The sequence below is a fragment of the Mastacembelus armatus genome, chromosome 21 (assembly GCF_900324485.2).
Source record: "Mastacembelus armatus chromosome 21, fMasArm1.2, whole genome shotgun sequence".
NCBI classification, from domain to species: Eukaryota; Metazoa; Chordata; class Actinopteri; order Synbranchiformes; family Mastacembelidae; genus Mastacembelus; species Mastacembelus armatus.
The window spans coordinates 14,229,044-14,247,835 of NC_046653.1; the positions used below are offsets into that span (position 1 = coordinate 14,229,044).

The window sequence follows — 18,792 nt, forward strand, 5'->3', positions numbered from 1 at the left end:
AAATGAACAAGGAACATTCCTGTCCTTAAAAATGTTCATTTTAATCATGCATTATAGGAGCCCGGACTGTGCTGCTCTACTATTTGTGTCATTCTCTCTAGAATAACATGAGTTTGTTGTTTTCTTGTCAACAAATATACAGTGTTTTAATAGTTTTGAAATAAAGTTTTATGGGAACTGGGACTAGAAAAGAGGGGAAACAGCTGGTCTGACAACTACCTGTGCCCACTGTCACCTCTAACGCTCACTATCTGACACTTTGACTCTTCTTTCTTTAATCATTAAAAATAGCTCATTTAAGATAGCCAGCTGCTGTTGGCCTGAGAGTGATCTCTAATCTTCTCATTGAACTTTTCAGTAAGAATATATGCATTTCCCAATGTACTATTATTATTATTATCATTACACCCACTGACAAGTTACTTACATTATTCCTACTACTTTATTCCAAGTAAACGTCCTACAATCAATATTTTCCTCAAAGTACAAAATCAGGATTGTGTTGTTCCTGTTTATTGATATTTGTTTATTTTTAGCACCTCCTAGTGGAAAAACATCCACTTTTCTCTTCCCATGCTCATGTGACTCTGTCATGTGATGAGTCTGTCATTCAGCCACATGGTGACATTTGTTGACAGTCACTCTGCTGCTGTCGACATCTTTAGTCCTGCTGCATCATCATCTGTAGGTACCAGTTCATTTCCATCACACCTATTTTTCTAGGATTTTGTCTCTGTAATGTGACTTTTGCACTGAAATTCCATTTTTTGTTTATTATTATTTTACTTTTTATGTGACTGTAAATTCACTGGGATACAGATAGTGACTTTTGAGTTTCACCCCTGACCATGTGAAAGACAGACTGTCAGAGCACTTTTTTTGTGTGGAGGATAGTACAGTGATCAGTGTGAAATAGTGAGGGGTTAACTAACTTTACCTGAGGGGCCACAAGGACCAGTAACCAGAAATCAATGTCAGATTTGTGGGTATGGATCTTTCCAGTCAAGAATTAGGGTGAAAAGAATGAAAAGTTTAGTATATGAGGGAGACTCCAGAGACACCAGTGAGACACCGTGTGTCGGTCGATGGAAATTCACTGACAGCTGCAGGCTCACAGAGAAACAAGAGGGCTGTGGTGATGTTTGTCCTCGAGGAGATTTCTTATTTCTTTCACAGGCTTATTTTCTGTGATTGGCAATTCAGACACTCAGAGATGTTTAAATTAGAGTTACTCTGCAGATTGTAATGACAATAATTAGCAGCACAAATAGGGGAATAGGCTGTATCCCAGACAGCCCCTCTCCCTGTCTCTCACACTGTTTAGATTTGACTCCACCATGTGGACAGTCTCTACACCCACAGGTGAAAGTAAACCTCACCTCTTTCCGTCTTTTTCCATCTTTGTTTTTGCATGTTTTAAACCCCTCCTTTACAGCCCAGAGACAGAAATCCTAAAATCGTGTCAGTGCCACTGTACAGTGCTTTTTTTAAACACACTTTCATGTCAGTGGACAGGCTAGAGAGGGGTATTGATTGTACAGAAGGTTGGATTACAAAATTAGAAAACCCAGCAGATGCTAGGGGACACAGTCTCTCTGGGGCCCCAAAGTAAAAACAGCATATGACAATTAGTTTGTAGTAATTTAACTGATTGGAAATTTACTACTAATAAACTGAAATGATAATGATGATAGGTAGGTTCATGGGTTTCTTTCTCTGGGATTTTTTACTAAAATGACTGATACACACTTATTGTCTGCAGCTCAAAGTAACTTTTCTCAGAAACAGATCGACTGTAGATCTGATGTCCCACCACATATATTTATTAAGGGATTTCTTCTTGACCAGTACGGAGAACGAACAACTCTAACAGCCAATTCTCCATCAAAGTATTTATGGGCACCTGAGGACCATTTTCAGACAAACTTGTCATATCCTGTCATGAATTTTTACTAGTCCTTGCTTGCAGAGGACTCCAAGGAATTTTTTCCAGTCCTTGCTTGCAGAGGAGTCACATATTCAAAGATAGCCCACAGCTCAATTTAATCCTGACCTGTTAAACTCAGACTATAAAGGAAAAAACACAAATACTTCATAAGGGCGTGTTCAGGCTCAAACACTGTTTCTATGTGTGTATTACAGTTTGAAGTATCACAACATGAGGTCCAACCTTTAATCAGATCACCAGAGGAACATATAAACATCTCCTAGCAGATCTTTGAATGTGATTGGCTGTCTCCTCAGTGTCCATTCATGTCCCTGCGCACATGTATAATGGTGACATGTTCCAGATTAATGGCTCGGCTTATAATTAGCTTCATGAACTATTTCTGGAGTGGCCCATTTGTGCTCCACTCCTGCAGGAGTCATTCTTGGTTTCTCACTGCCACCTTGTGGATTTGAGTTTTTCGTCCTTTCACTGTGTCATGATGTCGTAGGTTACATCTTCACCATTCATCTCCAATCTGCGCGCACAGAGAGCAGGGAAATAAGACGTTTGTGACAGGTGCGCATCCAGGATTTAATCCCAAGCAGCGTTTGCATCATCTGCAGACGTTCGTTATCGATCTCTGCTCATAACGTCACGATGGTACAATCGTTTGTTTCATTGGAGGGGTGGGGAAATAAATAAATAACAACAAAAGGTGTGTTTAGGGACAGGATTGCACCCCCTTTATTATTGCCCTCTTGTTTTTTTCCACAAGAACAAAACCTGTGGTCTCTCCCCCTCCCCTCTTAGATCCTCACCCGTTCCTCACGTAATGTTTTGCTCATAGCATCAAACTTCAGGTCCATGTTCGTGACCAGGATTCAAACCAGAGCGATATAGATCCGAGGACACTTCACACTCCAAAAAAGTCACACTTCAGGGGCCGAAAGCGGCGCCATTCAGTACCAAACCTGCAGACTGGCTGCAGACCGGTCTGCTCCACAGATATGCAGCACCGGTGGAGGTAGTAGCTGCTCGTCGTGGCTCATTCGTGCGCAATGACAATAAAAAGACACGGCTTGCTTTAAATGTCAGCAAACACACCTACTTCAACAAACGCAAGGTGACCTTGATTTGGATCTGGTGGAGAATTTGCAGCTCGGTCTGGTTTTTCCATCTCCTTCCTCCTGTTCTTGTGCTCGGAGTGAACCAAAGAGCGCGACAGTCTCTGTGCCAGGACTTAATTTTGGTGGTAAATTCACTTTCCATTTTCTTTGGACCGCACCTGTTCACCTGGACACACATAAACACGGTAAGTGCTTTAACTCATTTGCGGGGGTCTAGCCAGAGGAACCTGAATGCGCTCTTGTTTACTGTGAGTGGACATACTCTAACAGGTGTTTTATAAGCTTTGCTCTGTGTAAAATTGTAGGTTGAGTTATAGACGTGACCGGCCTGAAGTGCGTATTAAAGGTGTGTAGAAAAAAATTATGTTGCACACGTTTTGTTGTTTTTTTGTTTTTGTTTTTGTTTTTTTGCAGAGTAATTCTCATTTAGCCTCTAACAGCCTTATTTTTCCCTCTGTGAGCTACTTCAACCTGCATCACAATAATCACCGTGAACTGATTTATTTGTCAGACAAGTTTATGAAGCCAGAGAGACGCTTCTAGTTACCATATATCTCATTTCATTCCTTTGAATTGACATAAACTAATTCATGTTCAGCCTCTGCCAAGCGTTTTTTCATTTTTTTTTATAGAACAATGTTTATTATGAGGCTGACTGACATAAAGCTCATCCACACTGAGCAGGATCAAGATAAGATGCTGAAATAATCCTTTAGTTCTGTCAGTGAATTGTTATGATTGAACTTGTCACCCACTATTTATTATTTATTCTGTTTATATGATGAACCTCAGCTTGTCAGACAGACTGTGCCCTTGTCCTCTACAGGTCTGTGTTGTCAAGTTGAGCCTCTCTCTTTTTTTTTTATTTAATTCTGGGTGTTAAAGAGCAAGAGGCACATTATTATTAAAACAGTGCACATTCCTGTGGGTTATATCTCTCGCTCAGTTTCACCTAAGACAGAATAGGCTACAGAGAGATTTTGAGGAGGGGGGGTTTTGGGGGAGGGGGGATAAAAAGGATTTTTTTTAAAAAAGTGACCAAGCTGTTTGAGGTGAGTGGGCTACTTTGGCACAGGGTCTCAGGAGTGATGGCGGCGTCTGCACCCTCCTCCTCTGGCGGCGAACCGGATCCCAACTCGACAAATTTACGACCACCAGGCTCAAGTAGGTCCATCACAGATAAAATGCTATTTCACGTGTGCTATTTACTTTGTGGACAATGCCATTAATCATTTTCATTGAGGGAGAGAGGGGAGGCAAAGAGCCCGGGGAAGGGGGGAGGAAAGAAAAAGAAGAAAAAAAATCCTCCGCCGATCGAGGAGGCTTCCTTCGCCACAAATCACCGCTGCATTTCGTTTCAGCAGACGGACCTCCCGGCATGTGCGTGACAGACGAATGCTGCTGTCAAAAACCTCCACTAACATTAAACTGGAGACACTTATCCTGCAAAACAAGCCCCGAGGCTGCACCACAGAAAGGCTAAAAAAAAAAAAGAAACATTTGATAGAGAGAATGTACAAGTTGATGATTACTATTATTGTTAATAATATTAATAGTATTATTATTTTTTATTATTATTAGTGGTAGTGGTGGTGGGGTTTTTTTCTATTGGTTTGCCTAGACGTGTTATGGTAGAAAGTGCCTGTATGGAAAAATGAAAATTGCCCCTGAAGTGGCTGTTAATTCACCCATATTAAATTGCCCCTAATGGCACACTTCAGCAGTGTAGCCCTTCAAGAAGAGGCACTGTAGAGACACAGCTATCTCAGCCCTTTCATTGTCAGCTGGTTGGAAAGATGAAGCCTTATTCACCCAGTGAACAGAGCTCTAACATCATGTGTGTTCCTGACACATGGATATTAGTCAGGTTTACTTTTTGAAAAATGAAGGCTCATGTCTTATATTTATGTGCAGTAGAAACATGAACAGTTTGTTCTCAGTAATATTTGATTATAATATTGGACTGGCTTTGCATTGTGAATTAATGCATGGTAAGCAGTATATTATGGGCCCATGCAGGAAAAAAAAAAAAAAGCAGGATTGTGTATAGCTGTTTCAGAATAGCCTAGTAGTTATGAGCTACATCTGCAAATATATAATCTGATCTGTTTACTATTTGTCAGCAAGTCTGCTGTTTTTTGTTCTTTTTGTATTTTTTAAATTTTCTTCCAGTTCTTTGTTTTTGCTGTCTCTTTGTTATCCATCTCACTTCCTCTAGTCAGAGTCAGAAAAGCACTGAGGACTGAGTTAGGACTGAGTGCGTCCAATGAGCTGAGCAGGGCAATGATTTATCTAATGATCCAAAGCAAGGGTTAAATTGGGATGTGGGAATTGCCCCCCCCCCCCACACACACACACACACAGTCCTCCTGCTCCCACCCCCTCCTCCCCTAAATTGCTGCTTTTGAGGATTTCGTCTGTGCTTCCCATCCAAGGTGCCCCATCCCCTCTCTGGCTGGAAGCCCTTGATAACGCAGTAATTCTCTATCTGTCAGCGGCCAGCCGGCTCATGTCTACCGATGCTCGCATTTTAACCAGCATCTTTTCATTCAATTAGATCTCTGGGCTCCAAACGGCTAATTAATTTTAAGCCCTTACCCAGGTCATGAACAGTGAGATACAGTAGAGAAATACAGATCTAGGCTAATCCAGATCCAGGGGCCCGGGGAGTGCAGCTAAATGATCAAATAATCTCAAGACAACCAGCGCTGGTTATTTCTGTTTCAGCATGTGACATCATACTCGACCTCATATATCTCTCCATTTTTTTCCTCCCCAACAACAAATAGTTCAGTATGAATTGTGCACAGACAGAGTTATTTCTGCAGGCTTCTGTAAGGCCCTGTCAGTGTGTGTTTTAAAATAATTTCAGGTTATGATGCTTGGTGTGGAGTTGCTCATGGATGCACTAGAAAACTGGGAATGAAGATATGTGGTAAGTTTGCCTTTCTTTATTTTCTAATACAAATAATGCAAAATCTTGAATTTTCAGGTAGAAATACAGTCTGTGTGATTATATGATACGTGGCCTGCATCACTTTGCTCGCTTCTCAGTGAAAAAAAAATTCTTGGCGATAAAGAGAAAAAAAAAACAACAGCATCCAAACAAATATTAACTATTTATCTGAACCAATGATGCTGGACTGAGTTAATCTAATCCGAGTTTGGTAAATGATCCAGAATTGGGGGGAAAAAGCAAGAGGCATCAACTGCCCAAACCACTAATTTATCTCTAAATCGGAGCTGATGAAATTAAAGAGGAAATTATGCAGGATGGATTTTCCGATTTCCACTTTGAGTCTATTTCAGTCTCATGCTACACTAACCAAGGACGGCCTGACATCTACCATAATGGTGAATATCACGCACCAGTAAGCAGCACAATCCTCTGTTTTTTTTTTTGTTTTTTTTTTTTTTGACCGACACGTTCTGCTGGTTTCATTAAGGCGCTTTAATTACTCGGAACCAGAAAGCTGCAAAATAAAAGCAAATTAAAAAAAAAAACAATCAAAAAACAAAGCCACAGAGAGCAAACAATAGGTTTATCCACAGGCCTATTGAAAAATTCTACATGAGATGTATTGTGGACTTCACTCCTGACAGCAGGCGTTATTGATAAAGCCACATTTATTATCGCCACGGCCCACTCAAATGTACCATTTGGTTTGTCATCTTCTCCTTGTGATGCTTCCTGCCCACTGAAGTGAAGGAGCTTTAGTAAGAATTTACAGCAGCAACATAACAGCGATTTGTTTTTGCTTGGCTGGAGTTTGGTGCTGATGTCACAGGGCTCAACCTCCCACAGAGCCCTCTGCACATAAATAGGGCTCCCACTGCCCTTATATATATTTATATATATAAAAAGATAGTCCAATGTGGATCATTAAGAGGAGACAGAACCCAGAAATGGGAGAGGACGGGCCTGGTGCAGGCTACGGTGAAAAAGCTGCAGCTTTCAATTCGTATGGGAAATATAACCATCCACTGGACTCACCGTCTTCTCGTAAACGTTTAGGATTTTTGCAGAAGAACAACAGTCTGGAGGAGAGGAGCAGGATTGTGAGTTCCTTAAAGGAGCGCACAGCCAAGACCCTGCTCTCCTGTGATAACATCGGCGGAGACGCGCGTTTCAGACGCACGGAGACGGATTTCTCCAATCTGTTCGCCAGAGGTATCACACTAGGCTTTTAGAGATCAGAGTGATGCATTTCAAAATAAATCATAACATTTAAGAAAGGCATTAATGTTTGGAATCTCTCATCTGGTTTCTGATAACCAAGGATGCCACTAATGATGCAAAGGAAAATAATAATAATATGGAAATGTATCACTTGCTAATTTCAGATAATGCCAAAATCATTTATAATGAAACATATAGACTCTTTTTTGGGGGGAATTTACAGTTCACTGGTAAATTCCTTAATGCTTTTTGAAAAACCCAGAAAAGAAATCTTTAAAAGTAATTATCAACCTGCTGAGAGACCCAGAGGGCACAGTTAAATTCAACACTAAATTGTGAAGAAGACCTGTAAAAATCCTCAGCATGGAAGCAGTTTTTAGTCTAGGCAAGCCAGTGCAGACACAAACAATAAGTGATTTAATTAATACATGTAGCCTGTTTTAATTTGCAGATCTGTTGCCTGCCAAAAATGGAGAGGAGCCGACCATGCAGTTCTTGCTCGAGATTGTGGAAATCCTCACCAGCTACATCCGAAAGACTTTCGACAGATCCACCAAGGTGCTGGACTTCCACCACCCCCACCAGCTGCTGGAGGGCATGGAGGGCTTTAACCTGGAGCTCTCCGACCAGCCTGAGTCTCTGGAGCAGATCCTTGTGGACTGCAGGGACACGCTGAAATATGGAGTGAGAACAGGTAACAGGCCTGAAGGCGCAGCGTGGTCCCGCTTCAGTGAATGACTCATTATCTTACATCATGTCAGTCTAATGATTACAGATAAGGGTTTCCTCTCTCTTAGTCACAAAAAGATGAATTGTTTTCCAGGGATCAGGTTAGTCTGATGTCTCTTTATCAATCGCAGGTCACCCCAGGTTCTTTAACCAGCTGTCCACTGGATTAGACATCGTTGGGTTGGCAGGAGAGTGGCTGACTTCTACAGCCAACACTAACATGTGAGTACTGTGATGCACTATCACTGATCAGTTCATTCTTTTAAGTCGTTTTTAGATCCACTTTGAAAGTTCATTTTATTCCACTTTTTCCTTTTGAGCTGTTTTGTAGTCATTGTTTTTGCGGAGGAGAAGCTTACAGTTACATTCAGTAATTACTGTCTGGCTGAAGTATACCCTGCATGTTCTAATAGATTGTCAATCAAGCAAGCAAATAAAAAGCACAGAGAAGAAAGAAAAAATGTTTGTACAGCTACTCCCCCATAGTATTGTCTGTGTTGACCTACACGCAGGCTGTGGTCACATAATTCAGCCCTGCAGGCAAACTAAATTGCATATTGATTCACATTCGCGGTTTACATGGTGTCTTTGTTTCGTGTAATGCCAGTTCCTGTGACATAACAATGCCAGAAGGGAAGAAGAGCCGTTTCCCATCAGACCGTGCGTATATGATACGAGCAGGAGTATCTGGGACTCAGCAATGGCTGTAATGCAGTCCTGTCTCTGAAACTTATGTTTTTGTGAATCCTGTTTTCTAGAGGTATAGTTTGCTGAATCATTTTATTTGTCTCCTGGGGATGAACTCATGCTGTGAAGGGCTTTTGTGTTTGATTGTATGCTTTTCTACAACAGCACCTCATAACCTGGTAGCTGGCGATTGATGATGAAATAAGGAAATTTTAGAAAACGTTTGACAAGCAGCCACCTGGGAGACCTAATGGGCCAAGATGTGTATATATGTGCCAGTTTTTCCTCTCCCACATCCATTAGGCCTATTGTAAACTATTAAATACAAGTAAACTGTATATATATATATATATATATATATATATATATTTACATTTACATTTACATTTACACCCCGCACTGTGGGGTGAAAATGCAAAATAACACAATTAAATAACTCAGTCAAGGTGACAGTACAGATGAAAATGCTTCCATTATGCTTCTAAATCCACAGGTAAATAGATAGAAAGATGTCACTTTCAGTTCCACCGCTCTAGCGTTGAAGCACTTTAACGTGCACAGATTGAACTTTCTGTAGATTAAATTAGCTGCTAATGGAAGAGATGTGGAGCCTTAAAGTAGGTTTCATCCTAACAAAAAAAAACAAACCATTACAAGTCTTAAACCTACAGCTTCAGCTATTCTTCTATATCTATTGGTGATATTCTTCTTCCTTCTTGCTGGTTCACCCATCAGTTTGTCTTCCATAGGATCCCATCTTAAAGAAGCATCAGATTTGCTTGTGCATTATTGTCAACATCATCATGGATGACTTGAACCAGAGGGTAGAGGTTGCTTACATACTTGTAATTTACCTCTATTAATTACACCATCAACCCTAATTACCCCTGGCAGATATTGACTGACACTAATTGACAGTCACATCCAGGTCTTACATAAACAGATTGACTGAGTGTTGTCTGCATGAATGAACGAGGTGACATTAATGTGCGACATCTGCAAAGTGGTTTATTATTATTTTTTTTTTACCTCCATATGACTGCAAGACTATGCTGGAGATGCTGTGGGCCACAGTGTGACTGTAATGTTCCACTGATTTATTTACTTTCTTTACATGCACAGAAAGATGCTCATGCAGTTAGAAAAATATTGGTCAGGAGAAAAGGGATTAACCTGCCTGTGCTGCAATTCCAAATCGACTTTGCTCTTCTCTGAGCTGAGAGGTTGTAATGTACTTTGATAATAGAGAAAAATCACATATTTAATAGATCATAAAAAAGAAAAAGAACAGTCCTGCAGTGAGAAAATTAAAGGCACCTGAAACAACAGCAGGCCACCATACCTGTTGTGTTTTTAATATTAATCCTATTACAGGTACATTGTTTATATTTTGATATTTTTCATTGAAGTCATTTTCTCTTACTGGCGCTCCTAATGTTGTATCAATGAGGCCAAGATTGTGCGGTATTTTCTGTGTCATTTCACTGCAGCAGAAAGTCATTTCTAGAACAACATGGTGTTGCCATTGGAGTGTGACAGTGTACAGAAGGCTCTGTCTGTTCCCTCTTTGTTGAGAGAGCAGCATTCTCGACAACCATGCTGTACAATTAGAATATACAAATGCGTATTGTTAAATATCAGTGTATTTCATATTGATCTCATCAGTGCAGTCTGCAAGTGAATTGGAATTTAAGAGACATTTAGTTGGCTGTTACCATATTGTCAAATGTGGGGGTTTGGTCGTTTGTTTGTTTCAGGTTTACCTATGAGATCGCCCCTGTTTTTGTACTCATGGAGCAGCTGACACTGAAAAAGATGAGAGAGATCATTGGCTGGCCTAATGGAGAGGGTGATGGAATATTTTCTCCAGGTGAGAGCCTGAAACATCTGACACAGCATTCTTGTCGTTGCATACTACTTTATCAGATAACATCCTGATTTCAGAAAGCTGCATAAGGTCCAACTCTAAGTTTAGAGAAACCTGGATCTGCTACCTTGATTATTATGATCTTTATGATATGATCCTTAGATAATGAAGGAGAAGCCAGGATATTGTGGTATCCTTAAGCACAGTAAATACCTCATCCAGCTTAGTAAACATTGTCGTTAAAGAACATGGTGGCTGAGATGGTGAAAAATCAATACACAACTGTGCACAGATGTTCAGGTACTATTATGATCATGTATGCAGGGATATGATTAATCAGGTTTCTTATGTAAACAACATATCTCAAATATGATCAAAACCAGAATCAGACTCAAAACTGGGACACAAACATGCATGTGAATGTAGCCAATGATGCACCATCATGTTAGCATCACTGCATTGGTGTAGACGGTGAAAGTTTGGTTTATTTTAGTTATTTTATATAGTGCAAATGTTTTCTTAATCTATAAAAATACATCATATATTTCTTGTTAATTATATTTTGCAGCTATAGACTGAATCTGCAATTTAACGGACTATCAAAGAACTATAAAGTAGAACACCAAATGTAATTACATAATGGATATAATTGCTTCACCTGAGCAGATGTGACTTCTTGCTATTGCTGCAGGAGGAGCAATCTCCAACATGTACAGCGTGATGATTGCCAGATACAAGTTCTTCCCCGAGGTCAAGACCAAAGGCATGGCAGCTGCACCCAGGCTGATCCTGTTCACCTCAGAGCACGTTAGTCCTACACAGCCTCCATATTACTGATAAATGTTATTTCACCATTTAAGTACATTTCCATTAGGCTTGAAAATTAACATTGGTATTTTAGGTAATCTGACTGATTCAAGTCTGTTCTTGCAGAGCCACTATTCCATCAAGAAAGCCAGTGCAGCTCTAGGCTTTGGAACAGAGAACCTGATCCTTTTGAACACAGATGAGAGGTTTGCTTTATACTTAACCTAGATTGACACTGCCTGGTAAAAAAAAATATATATATATGGATGACTTACTACTGTATGCCTTTTTCTTATCCAGAGGGAGAGTCATTCCTGCTGATTTGGAAGCCAAAGTAATAGCGGCCAAGCAAAAGGTGAATGTCAGCAATAACAACTCAGTTATCATCCCCTCTAATTTATTTATTTTCTTCTATCAGTGACTCCATAGAATAAGAAACACTCATATGAGCAGTGTTTACTTGTAGCAGAAGAAACACTTAATGTTTACCAAAGCAGCAGGGTTATTTCAGTAGGGTTAATGCTTCCGTCTGTTCACGTGTGAGGCTGCTTCTGAAGTCCCTCTCCTGGAAGTATTTCTTCAAAGGCAAACTGCTGTGCAGACTAGAAGAAATTGGAAAGCCATTTCGCCCCAACAATAGGTGCAGACATGAAAAGTGCTTTTTTTTTTTTTTTTGAGAAATGTGTTGTAGTCCAAGTCTTTGATGTAAACAATCATTTGGATTCAAAGAATATAACCTCTTAAATTCAGCCAAAAACTGTAGCCAGTGTCTCTTTTTATTTGATGCTTTTGGGTTTGCAGGGGTATGTTCCGATGTATGTGAACGCCACCGCCGGTACAACTGTCTATGGAGCCTTTGACCCCATCAATGAAATTGCAGACATCTGTGAAAAGTACAACATGTGGCTTCACGTGGATGTAAGGAAATATCAACAGTCTTGTACAGACATAAGTTTGGAAAAGATCCGTAGTTATAAGCCACTGCAATCACTGTTGCCCTCCTTAGTGTAATAAATGTGTTGTATTATGTGCAGGGTGCTTGGGGCGGAGGCTTGCTCATGTCCAGGAAACACAGATACAAGTTGAATGGAGTGCAAAGGTAAAAGAATACATAAACATATTAACAATACTGGCTATAGTAAGTATTTGAGGGGCATTCTACTTTATAAGTTATATAATCAGAAAAAGTCAACACCTAACCCCTAAACCACCTAGGTTCCTCAAGCCCCCCCCCCATCTTTATGATGTACTAAAATGATGGCATGTAATTGTTTCCATTGCAGGGATGATTACTTTTAAACTGGGCCACAAAATGTAAAATATCAAATCTGTAATGAGCTCACATGTGCATTACCTACAACAAAATTTAGATGAACTTGAAATATATTTTATAAATGATCACTCCTCTTCCTGGATTTGATGCACATACAGACTCACAGAGCTGTGTTTACTGTTTCAATTTCTGTGCAGGGCCAACTCAGTCACCTGGAACCCTCATAAGATGATGGGAGTGCCTCTGCAGTGCTCTGCCATTCTGGTCAGAGAGAGGGTGAGACTACTTTTTATATTTTGTGCTGCATACAATACAAAAAAACACATCCTGACATGCACACACTAACTATTTCCTGCTTAACTGTCCTGTTTATCTGCCTTCACAATTGTTTCCATTGCAGGGATTATTACAGGGTTGCAACTCTATGTGTGCCGGCTACCTCTTCCAGCCAGATAAACAATATGACGTTACATATGACACCGGTGACAAGGCCATTCAGTGCGGACGACACGTTGATATCTTTAAGTTTTGGCTTATGTGGAAGGCAAAGGTCTGTTCCTTATTCTCTCTATCAACCCTTCTGCCACATCTACAGTATTATGATAACAACTCCATATTCTTTTTTTTTTTTCAATCTGCCTAAAAGGGAACAGTGGGATTTGAGCAGCATATTGACAACTGCCTGGATCTGTCAGCGTACCTCTACAATAAGATAAAAAACAGAGAGGGCTTTGAGATGGTGTTTAACGAAGAGGTAAAATAACTATTTAAACTTGATCTTTCAAAGCAAGACCAAAATATTCATTGTACTTTGCTGCAATAAAGGAAAACACTCCTTCGATTCTTATCAGCACTTCTCAGGCTTAGTGAAAACCAGATTTTGACTAACTTGATGGAAGGATTGATTAAATCATTTTGCATTGTTGACATGTAGACAAGAAAAGCTAAAATCACACATTTTATCAGGGCTTGTTACAAATTTTGTTCCCATTTTCTCTTATCAGCCTCAGCACACCAATGTGTGCTTCTGGTACATTCCACCGAGCCTGCGCAGCTTACCTGATGGTAGAGAGAGGCGGGAGAGGTTGCACAAGGTAATGACGCAACTATCTGTTTTCAAGCTTTATGTCTAGCCATCCTCCCGTCTTGATTTAGGGCTCATGCAGTAAAATATATTGCGCACTCATATGCTTGTGTTGTGCAGAGTTTGGGTGATAACATTCTGTGTGTTTTTCACAACAGGTGGCCCCTAAGATCAAGGCAATGATGATGGAGTCTGGGACTACAATGGTGGGCTACCAACCGCAAGGAGACAAGGTCAATTTCTTCCGCATGGTCATCTCCAATCCTGCTGCCACCAGGTCAGACATCGACTTCCTGATTGAAGAGATCGAGCGACTTGGGCATGACTTGTAAGAACAATATCTGTATTGTAAAACCTTTTTTTCTTTTAAACACTTGTCCTTTCCAATTTGCGAGGGCCTTGAGCTTGGCTTTATGTCCCATTTGTCTCATAAAGGCTTCGAAATTTTTGCTTACAGGTCTTTTCTGGCAATGCACAACAAATAATAACAAGCCCTATGTGTCTCTTCTCTGTCCCCTTTGCCTTTAGCAGCTGTTATAGATATTCAACATATTGCACAACAAATTGTCTGTAAAAAGGACAGAATCACATAAGCACACTGGTATTCTTGTTAAACCGTATGTTAGAGGGAACTAAACTTGTATAATGGCAAGCATGTGTGAGGACCTGAATGATCCTGTCATATAGCAACCACAAAAATATCATTTTACTGTTGTAATATATATGAAGATCGGTATTAAAAACAAGGATAAGATCAAAATATTTTTTCAAAAGCAACAGAGCACAATGTAGGGAATCTTGTGGCATTGACATAAACAGTATTAATAATAATAATAAAAAAAAATATATATATATATATATATATATATATTATATATATATATAATGTACTGACTGTTGGTGCTCCATGTCATCTATGTAATTACCAAGCCAAACACACCGCCACATTGTACCCTAGCTTTGATATTACGTGGGACTATACAACACAGTCATTGTAACAAGTACTTTACTTGATTGCTGTGTTTTTAGAGATTTTTGTGTAGATTGTGTATAGTATTGTTACATTACCTTTGTGCCAAATGTGTCCAAGTTTTACAGTGAGAAAAACCTATATGTAAATCGCCAGTACAGTAAAGTATGTAATAGATTAATCGCTTTATTTCTATTAAGAGATTCTAATTGTGTATAGGTTATCTGCTATTCTGTTCCATTTGTAATGGTATTTTCATTCATATTTGGAAAATCTGCTGTATTATATCACAACGTTTTGAATAACATTGAAATCTTTTCATGTGTTTGTGAACCAAAGAAGGGTTGAGTTGCATTTCTGAACACGTACGTGGCCCTCATTGTCCTTTACAGACCATTTCTGATGTTTATATAAGAATACTTAAAGTACCACCCTTAACTTTAGTGCAGTCTGTGTTGTGTAACTGTGTAGTGTCATTGTGATTCACTGACTGATTGTTGTCGAGACACTTGAGATGTGGGAGCTTGGACTGGCAGTTCGACTGCTGCTGCTGGGGCTGTGTTTATGATAAAAAGCACAATGCTAAACCATGACCATGGGGCAGCTTTCATTCTGGGGACATATGATTGTCTGTATCATAATGTGTTAAGTGGAGTAAAATTATAATATGCAAAATTAGGCTTGTCTTAACATGCTTACTATAGGCACACTGATGAGCTGAGGAAAACGATGTGAGAAACTGGGATTATTTATCCTTAAGAGTTTTGCTCAGTCGATGAAACGCACAGTGTTTGCTGCTGTAAAAAGATTCATTGAACAAGTGTACATTCCTTAATTAGTGGGATGAAATGTCCCTTGTTAAACTCAATGTAGGCACTTTAACTTCATACCATCATTTGCAGAGTATTACTGTTGTATCCACAGCACGAATAAAGACATGAGCTGTAGAACATCTGTGGGAACAGTTTTGCAGTTTGTGAAAAGGACCTTTAAACTTTGCAAATAAATATCTATGCTGCACAACACTGACGTCAGAGCATTCTGGGAGGACTTGTCTTAAGATATGCATCTACTTGATATTTCCTTTACTTCCTTATTGTTTGCGGTACGACCCACATTGTTATATGTGTAAGAATAATTATAATTGCAAACTTAACAAATTTTTCAGATATTTTAAAATTTTCTTTTCTTCTCTGACTTTAGTATAACCCAAAAAGTATCGAAGTGGTAAACCTTTCCTGGGCTTGCACATTTAGGTTAAAACAAATGCAGAAATGACTATAAAGCACTGTCCATTATAATTAAATATGTTTACAAAGTTTTCAAAGTAAGTAATAAAAGCAAGGGATTCATTTCATCAGTAACAACAATTAATCTTTTTGTTTCCTTTTAAGCAGATAAAGAAGAAAAGGCGTTCATTAAAGGTAACCTGGCAAATGTGCATGTTTTCCATTTAAAAATGTATAAAAAAAAATGTTTGACTCTTTCTTCTTCCTCATACATCTTTTCACTCCACCTGGCTGTCACCCACCAGTGGTCATATTAATCACCCTGGAGGGACGTTTTATTGGCTGATCATCTCATAGCTGAGACTTCACAAGAACCCCCTGCCAATTCCTTCACTCATCTCATTACTCACACTTTTAAGATATTTATCATAAAATGCATTAGACTGTGCTCGCTTAACATTTTTTTTTTTTTCCTATGGAGCCTATTTCAAGGCTCCGCCTGGCTGCATTTTATTTCGACACAGCCGTAGAGGGACAGGCTGTTTAAGTGGCTCTCCTCCCATCCTCCACCAGACAGACACTGCTTCTTTGTTTCATGGTTGAGTGCAGCAATCATTACAAACCTTGTGTCACTGGCTGCTCTGTACAGTTACAGGTTAAAGAAATAACCCCCAATACAAATAATAACCCTTGACTTTATGTCATATCTGAACAGAGAGTATTTCTTTTTGTAGTTGTTTTTATTTCTTTATTGCTTTATTAATTTTGTTCCTCCAAGGATGGGAGTATCATTGCAGGTTAAATGTGCCATGGTAAATTGTAAGCAGGTGTTGGAAAATTTTACAGTGATTAAATGCAAAGGCAAAGCATACAAGCTAAAGTCTCCTATAGTTTGTCGCAGTGTAGACATGAGAAAAACCCATCAGAGGTAAGTTACATAATCAGTGGAGCAATCAGTTCATGAATATGTCTGTCAATTTATTCAGTAAAATGTAAAATACTTCATCATGTTAATTTTATTGGTGATGGTCATTTGTTATGTAATGGGGAAAATGTATGTAAAGAGTAGGTTTATAGCAGATCTAGACCATAAAATGAATATCCAGTATTTCAAAGGGTTCATCATTTTCACTTTCATAACATCTCCATAAATTCTAATAACGGGCTTAATTCAGGAGAGATCGAGCCAGCAGAATAAGGAGCTGCAGCAGGTCTGTTTTTGCCGTAGCCTCTGTCTCCAGAGGGTGGGTAGTCTGGCTCTGGACACCAGACTGTGAAACACCTAATGTCTGTCTCTGCACTACTCTGTTCTCTCACCATTTGACACCTATAGCACACACAAACACCCACACACGCACACACACACAAATACTGCAAATGAAACAAAGACCATCAAATCTGTTGTCCTCACTGCACCATGTGCCCACCTTTTGTCGTGTTTATTTCATGACGGGTATCTTATTTATTATTTATTTATTTATTTATTGCGAATATTGTGAGGTTGGGACAGAATTTTCTCCCACACACAGCAGGTTACTCACCCATCTCCTCCTTCTCAGCTGTGTTACTCCTCTTTTATATATATCTATGAATCTTGTCAGTGGTTTCCTGATGTGCCAAATATATGTCCAGCCCCTGGGAATCACTGCCACATTAGCTTCCTGATAGATACTGACGTTCCCATTGTGTAAGGCAAGTCTAATGAAATGATGATGATGATATTGACTGCGGGCTGCTTGCCAGCCCTTCCCCCTCTTCTGCACACACCATTCATGCAGGCATGCATGCAGCTATGGCCACAGTTTATCCTGAACATGTTTACTTTATTCTTTAGCTTTTTCCCATTATTTACCTAATCCATGGTTCAGCATTGGCAACATTTTTCTTTTATGCTTGTTCAGGTTAAAGGTCATTAATTATGTGTTCTTATGCTTTAAATGGAGTGTATTTACTTCCACAGTCTGTTCATTTTGTCCTTAAATTCAAGCTAAATGGCAAGCGTGCTTGACATTAAAAACAGTGATAACAGAATCAATTGCAACACCTTAAGGCCTCTGACTTCCAAAGTAATTATAATGGGTTACACTTATCTAAATAGCCTCCTTTTATTGACTGCATGTCCGAGGCTTGATAAATCTTGGCAGAACGTAAATTTTAAGCAGTAGATTAATAGTCCGGAGACTGTAACTTGCATGTTTCCATGGCTGGGGAGTGTAAACCTAATGTGGCACTTGTTAAAGTTGAAAGGCTGCTAGTAAATGTCTCTGTTGGACATTTTCTAAAGGAATAAGCATGAGCCCAGGAGCAATTACACTGCAGCTAACCAAGTCTCTGTGCGGTGATTGCTATCATCTATGCTAAATGAACAAAAACAACCTCAAGCACATGATGGTAATCTAGTGCTCTAAAGCTTCTTCTGCTCTACTTTTTTCCTGCAGAATGACTAACACTGAGCCATTTTTCTTTCCTGAATTGGAACTACAGGGGACGGCAGAACAGGACGGGAAACATGTGTCTGTACTTGCTAAAATAAAATGCCAAACAATAATAGTAATGACGTGGTAGCTATTTGCACTGATGTTTGACTCTGCTGCTCTATCATCTTAACACAGGCTTTTCTAATTCACTTAGCGTTTTATCTTTGCATCCCAGCCCAACACAGAACATTAAGTCAGCACAGAGCATGTATTTATTAGACATCCCTTTCATCCTGCAAAAAATGATCTTTCTCAGACAAACAACATTAACAAACTAACCCAGACAATAACAGCTTATGAAGTTCCTGTGGCTTTGCTTACTGTGCAAATAGGAAGTGAGGGAACCTCTAGATATTTGTCAAAATGTGGACATTTAAATCCCTGGCCACTTCTATGTTAATATATTTTCTTCTTTGCCTTCTCAGACTAGGT

The 18,792-nt window shown here is 39.5% G+C and overlaps 1 protein-coding gene across 1 annotated transcript; it reads left to right on the forward strand.

The window, feature by feature from the left end:
- The first annotated feature begins 2,610 nt into the window (after positions 1 to 2,610).
- On the forward strand, positions 2,611 to 15,604 carry LOC113123652 (glutamate decarboxylase 1). Its single transcript, XM_026295863.1, has 17 exons — positions 2,611 to 3,242; positions 4,133 to 4,221; positions 5,930 to 5,992; positions 7,073 to 7,228; positions 7,689 to 7,931; positions 8,098 to 8,188; positions 10,411 to 10,523; positions 11,212 to 11,327; positions 11,454 to 11,533; positions 11,628 to 11,682; positions 12,129 to 12,245; positions 12,362 to 12,426; positions 12,798 to 12,876; positions 13,001 to 13,150; positions 13,247 to 13,354; positions 13,605 to 13,694; positions 13,843 to 15,604. Exons 2-17 carry the CDS (start codon positions 4,146 to 4,148, stop codon positions 14,014 to 14,016), a joined length of 1,776 nt encoding a protein of 591 aa, XP_026151648.1. The 5' UTR covers positions 2,611 to 3,242; positions 4,133 to 4,145; the 3' UTR covers positions 14,017 to 15,604.
- Positions 15,605 to 18,792: the final 3,188 nt, after the last annotated feature.

What these genes read in the sequence shown, in the direction of transcription:
- LOC113123652 (XM_026295863.1), top strand. Translation starts at nt 4,146, where the DNA reads ATGGCGGCGTCTGCACCCTCCTCCTCTGGCGGCGAACCGGATCCCAAC. An exon ending in TGATGGAATATTTTCTCCAG is followed by an intron (nt 10,524 to 11,211) that starts GTGAGAGCCTGA and finishes CTATTGCTGCAG; the next exon opens with GAGGAGCAATCTCCAACATG. An exon ending in AGATGGTGTTTAACGAAGAG is followed by an intron (nt 13,355 to 13,604) that starts GTAAAATAACTA and finishes TTCTCTTATCAG; the next exon opens with CCTCAGCACACCAATGTGTG.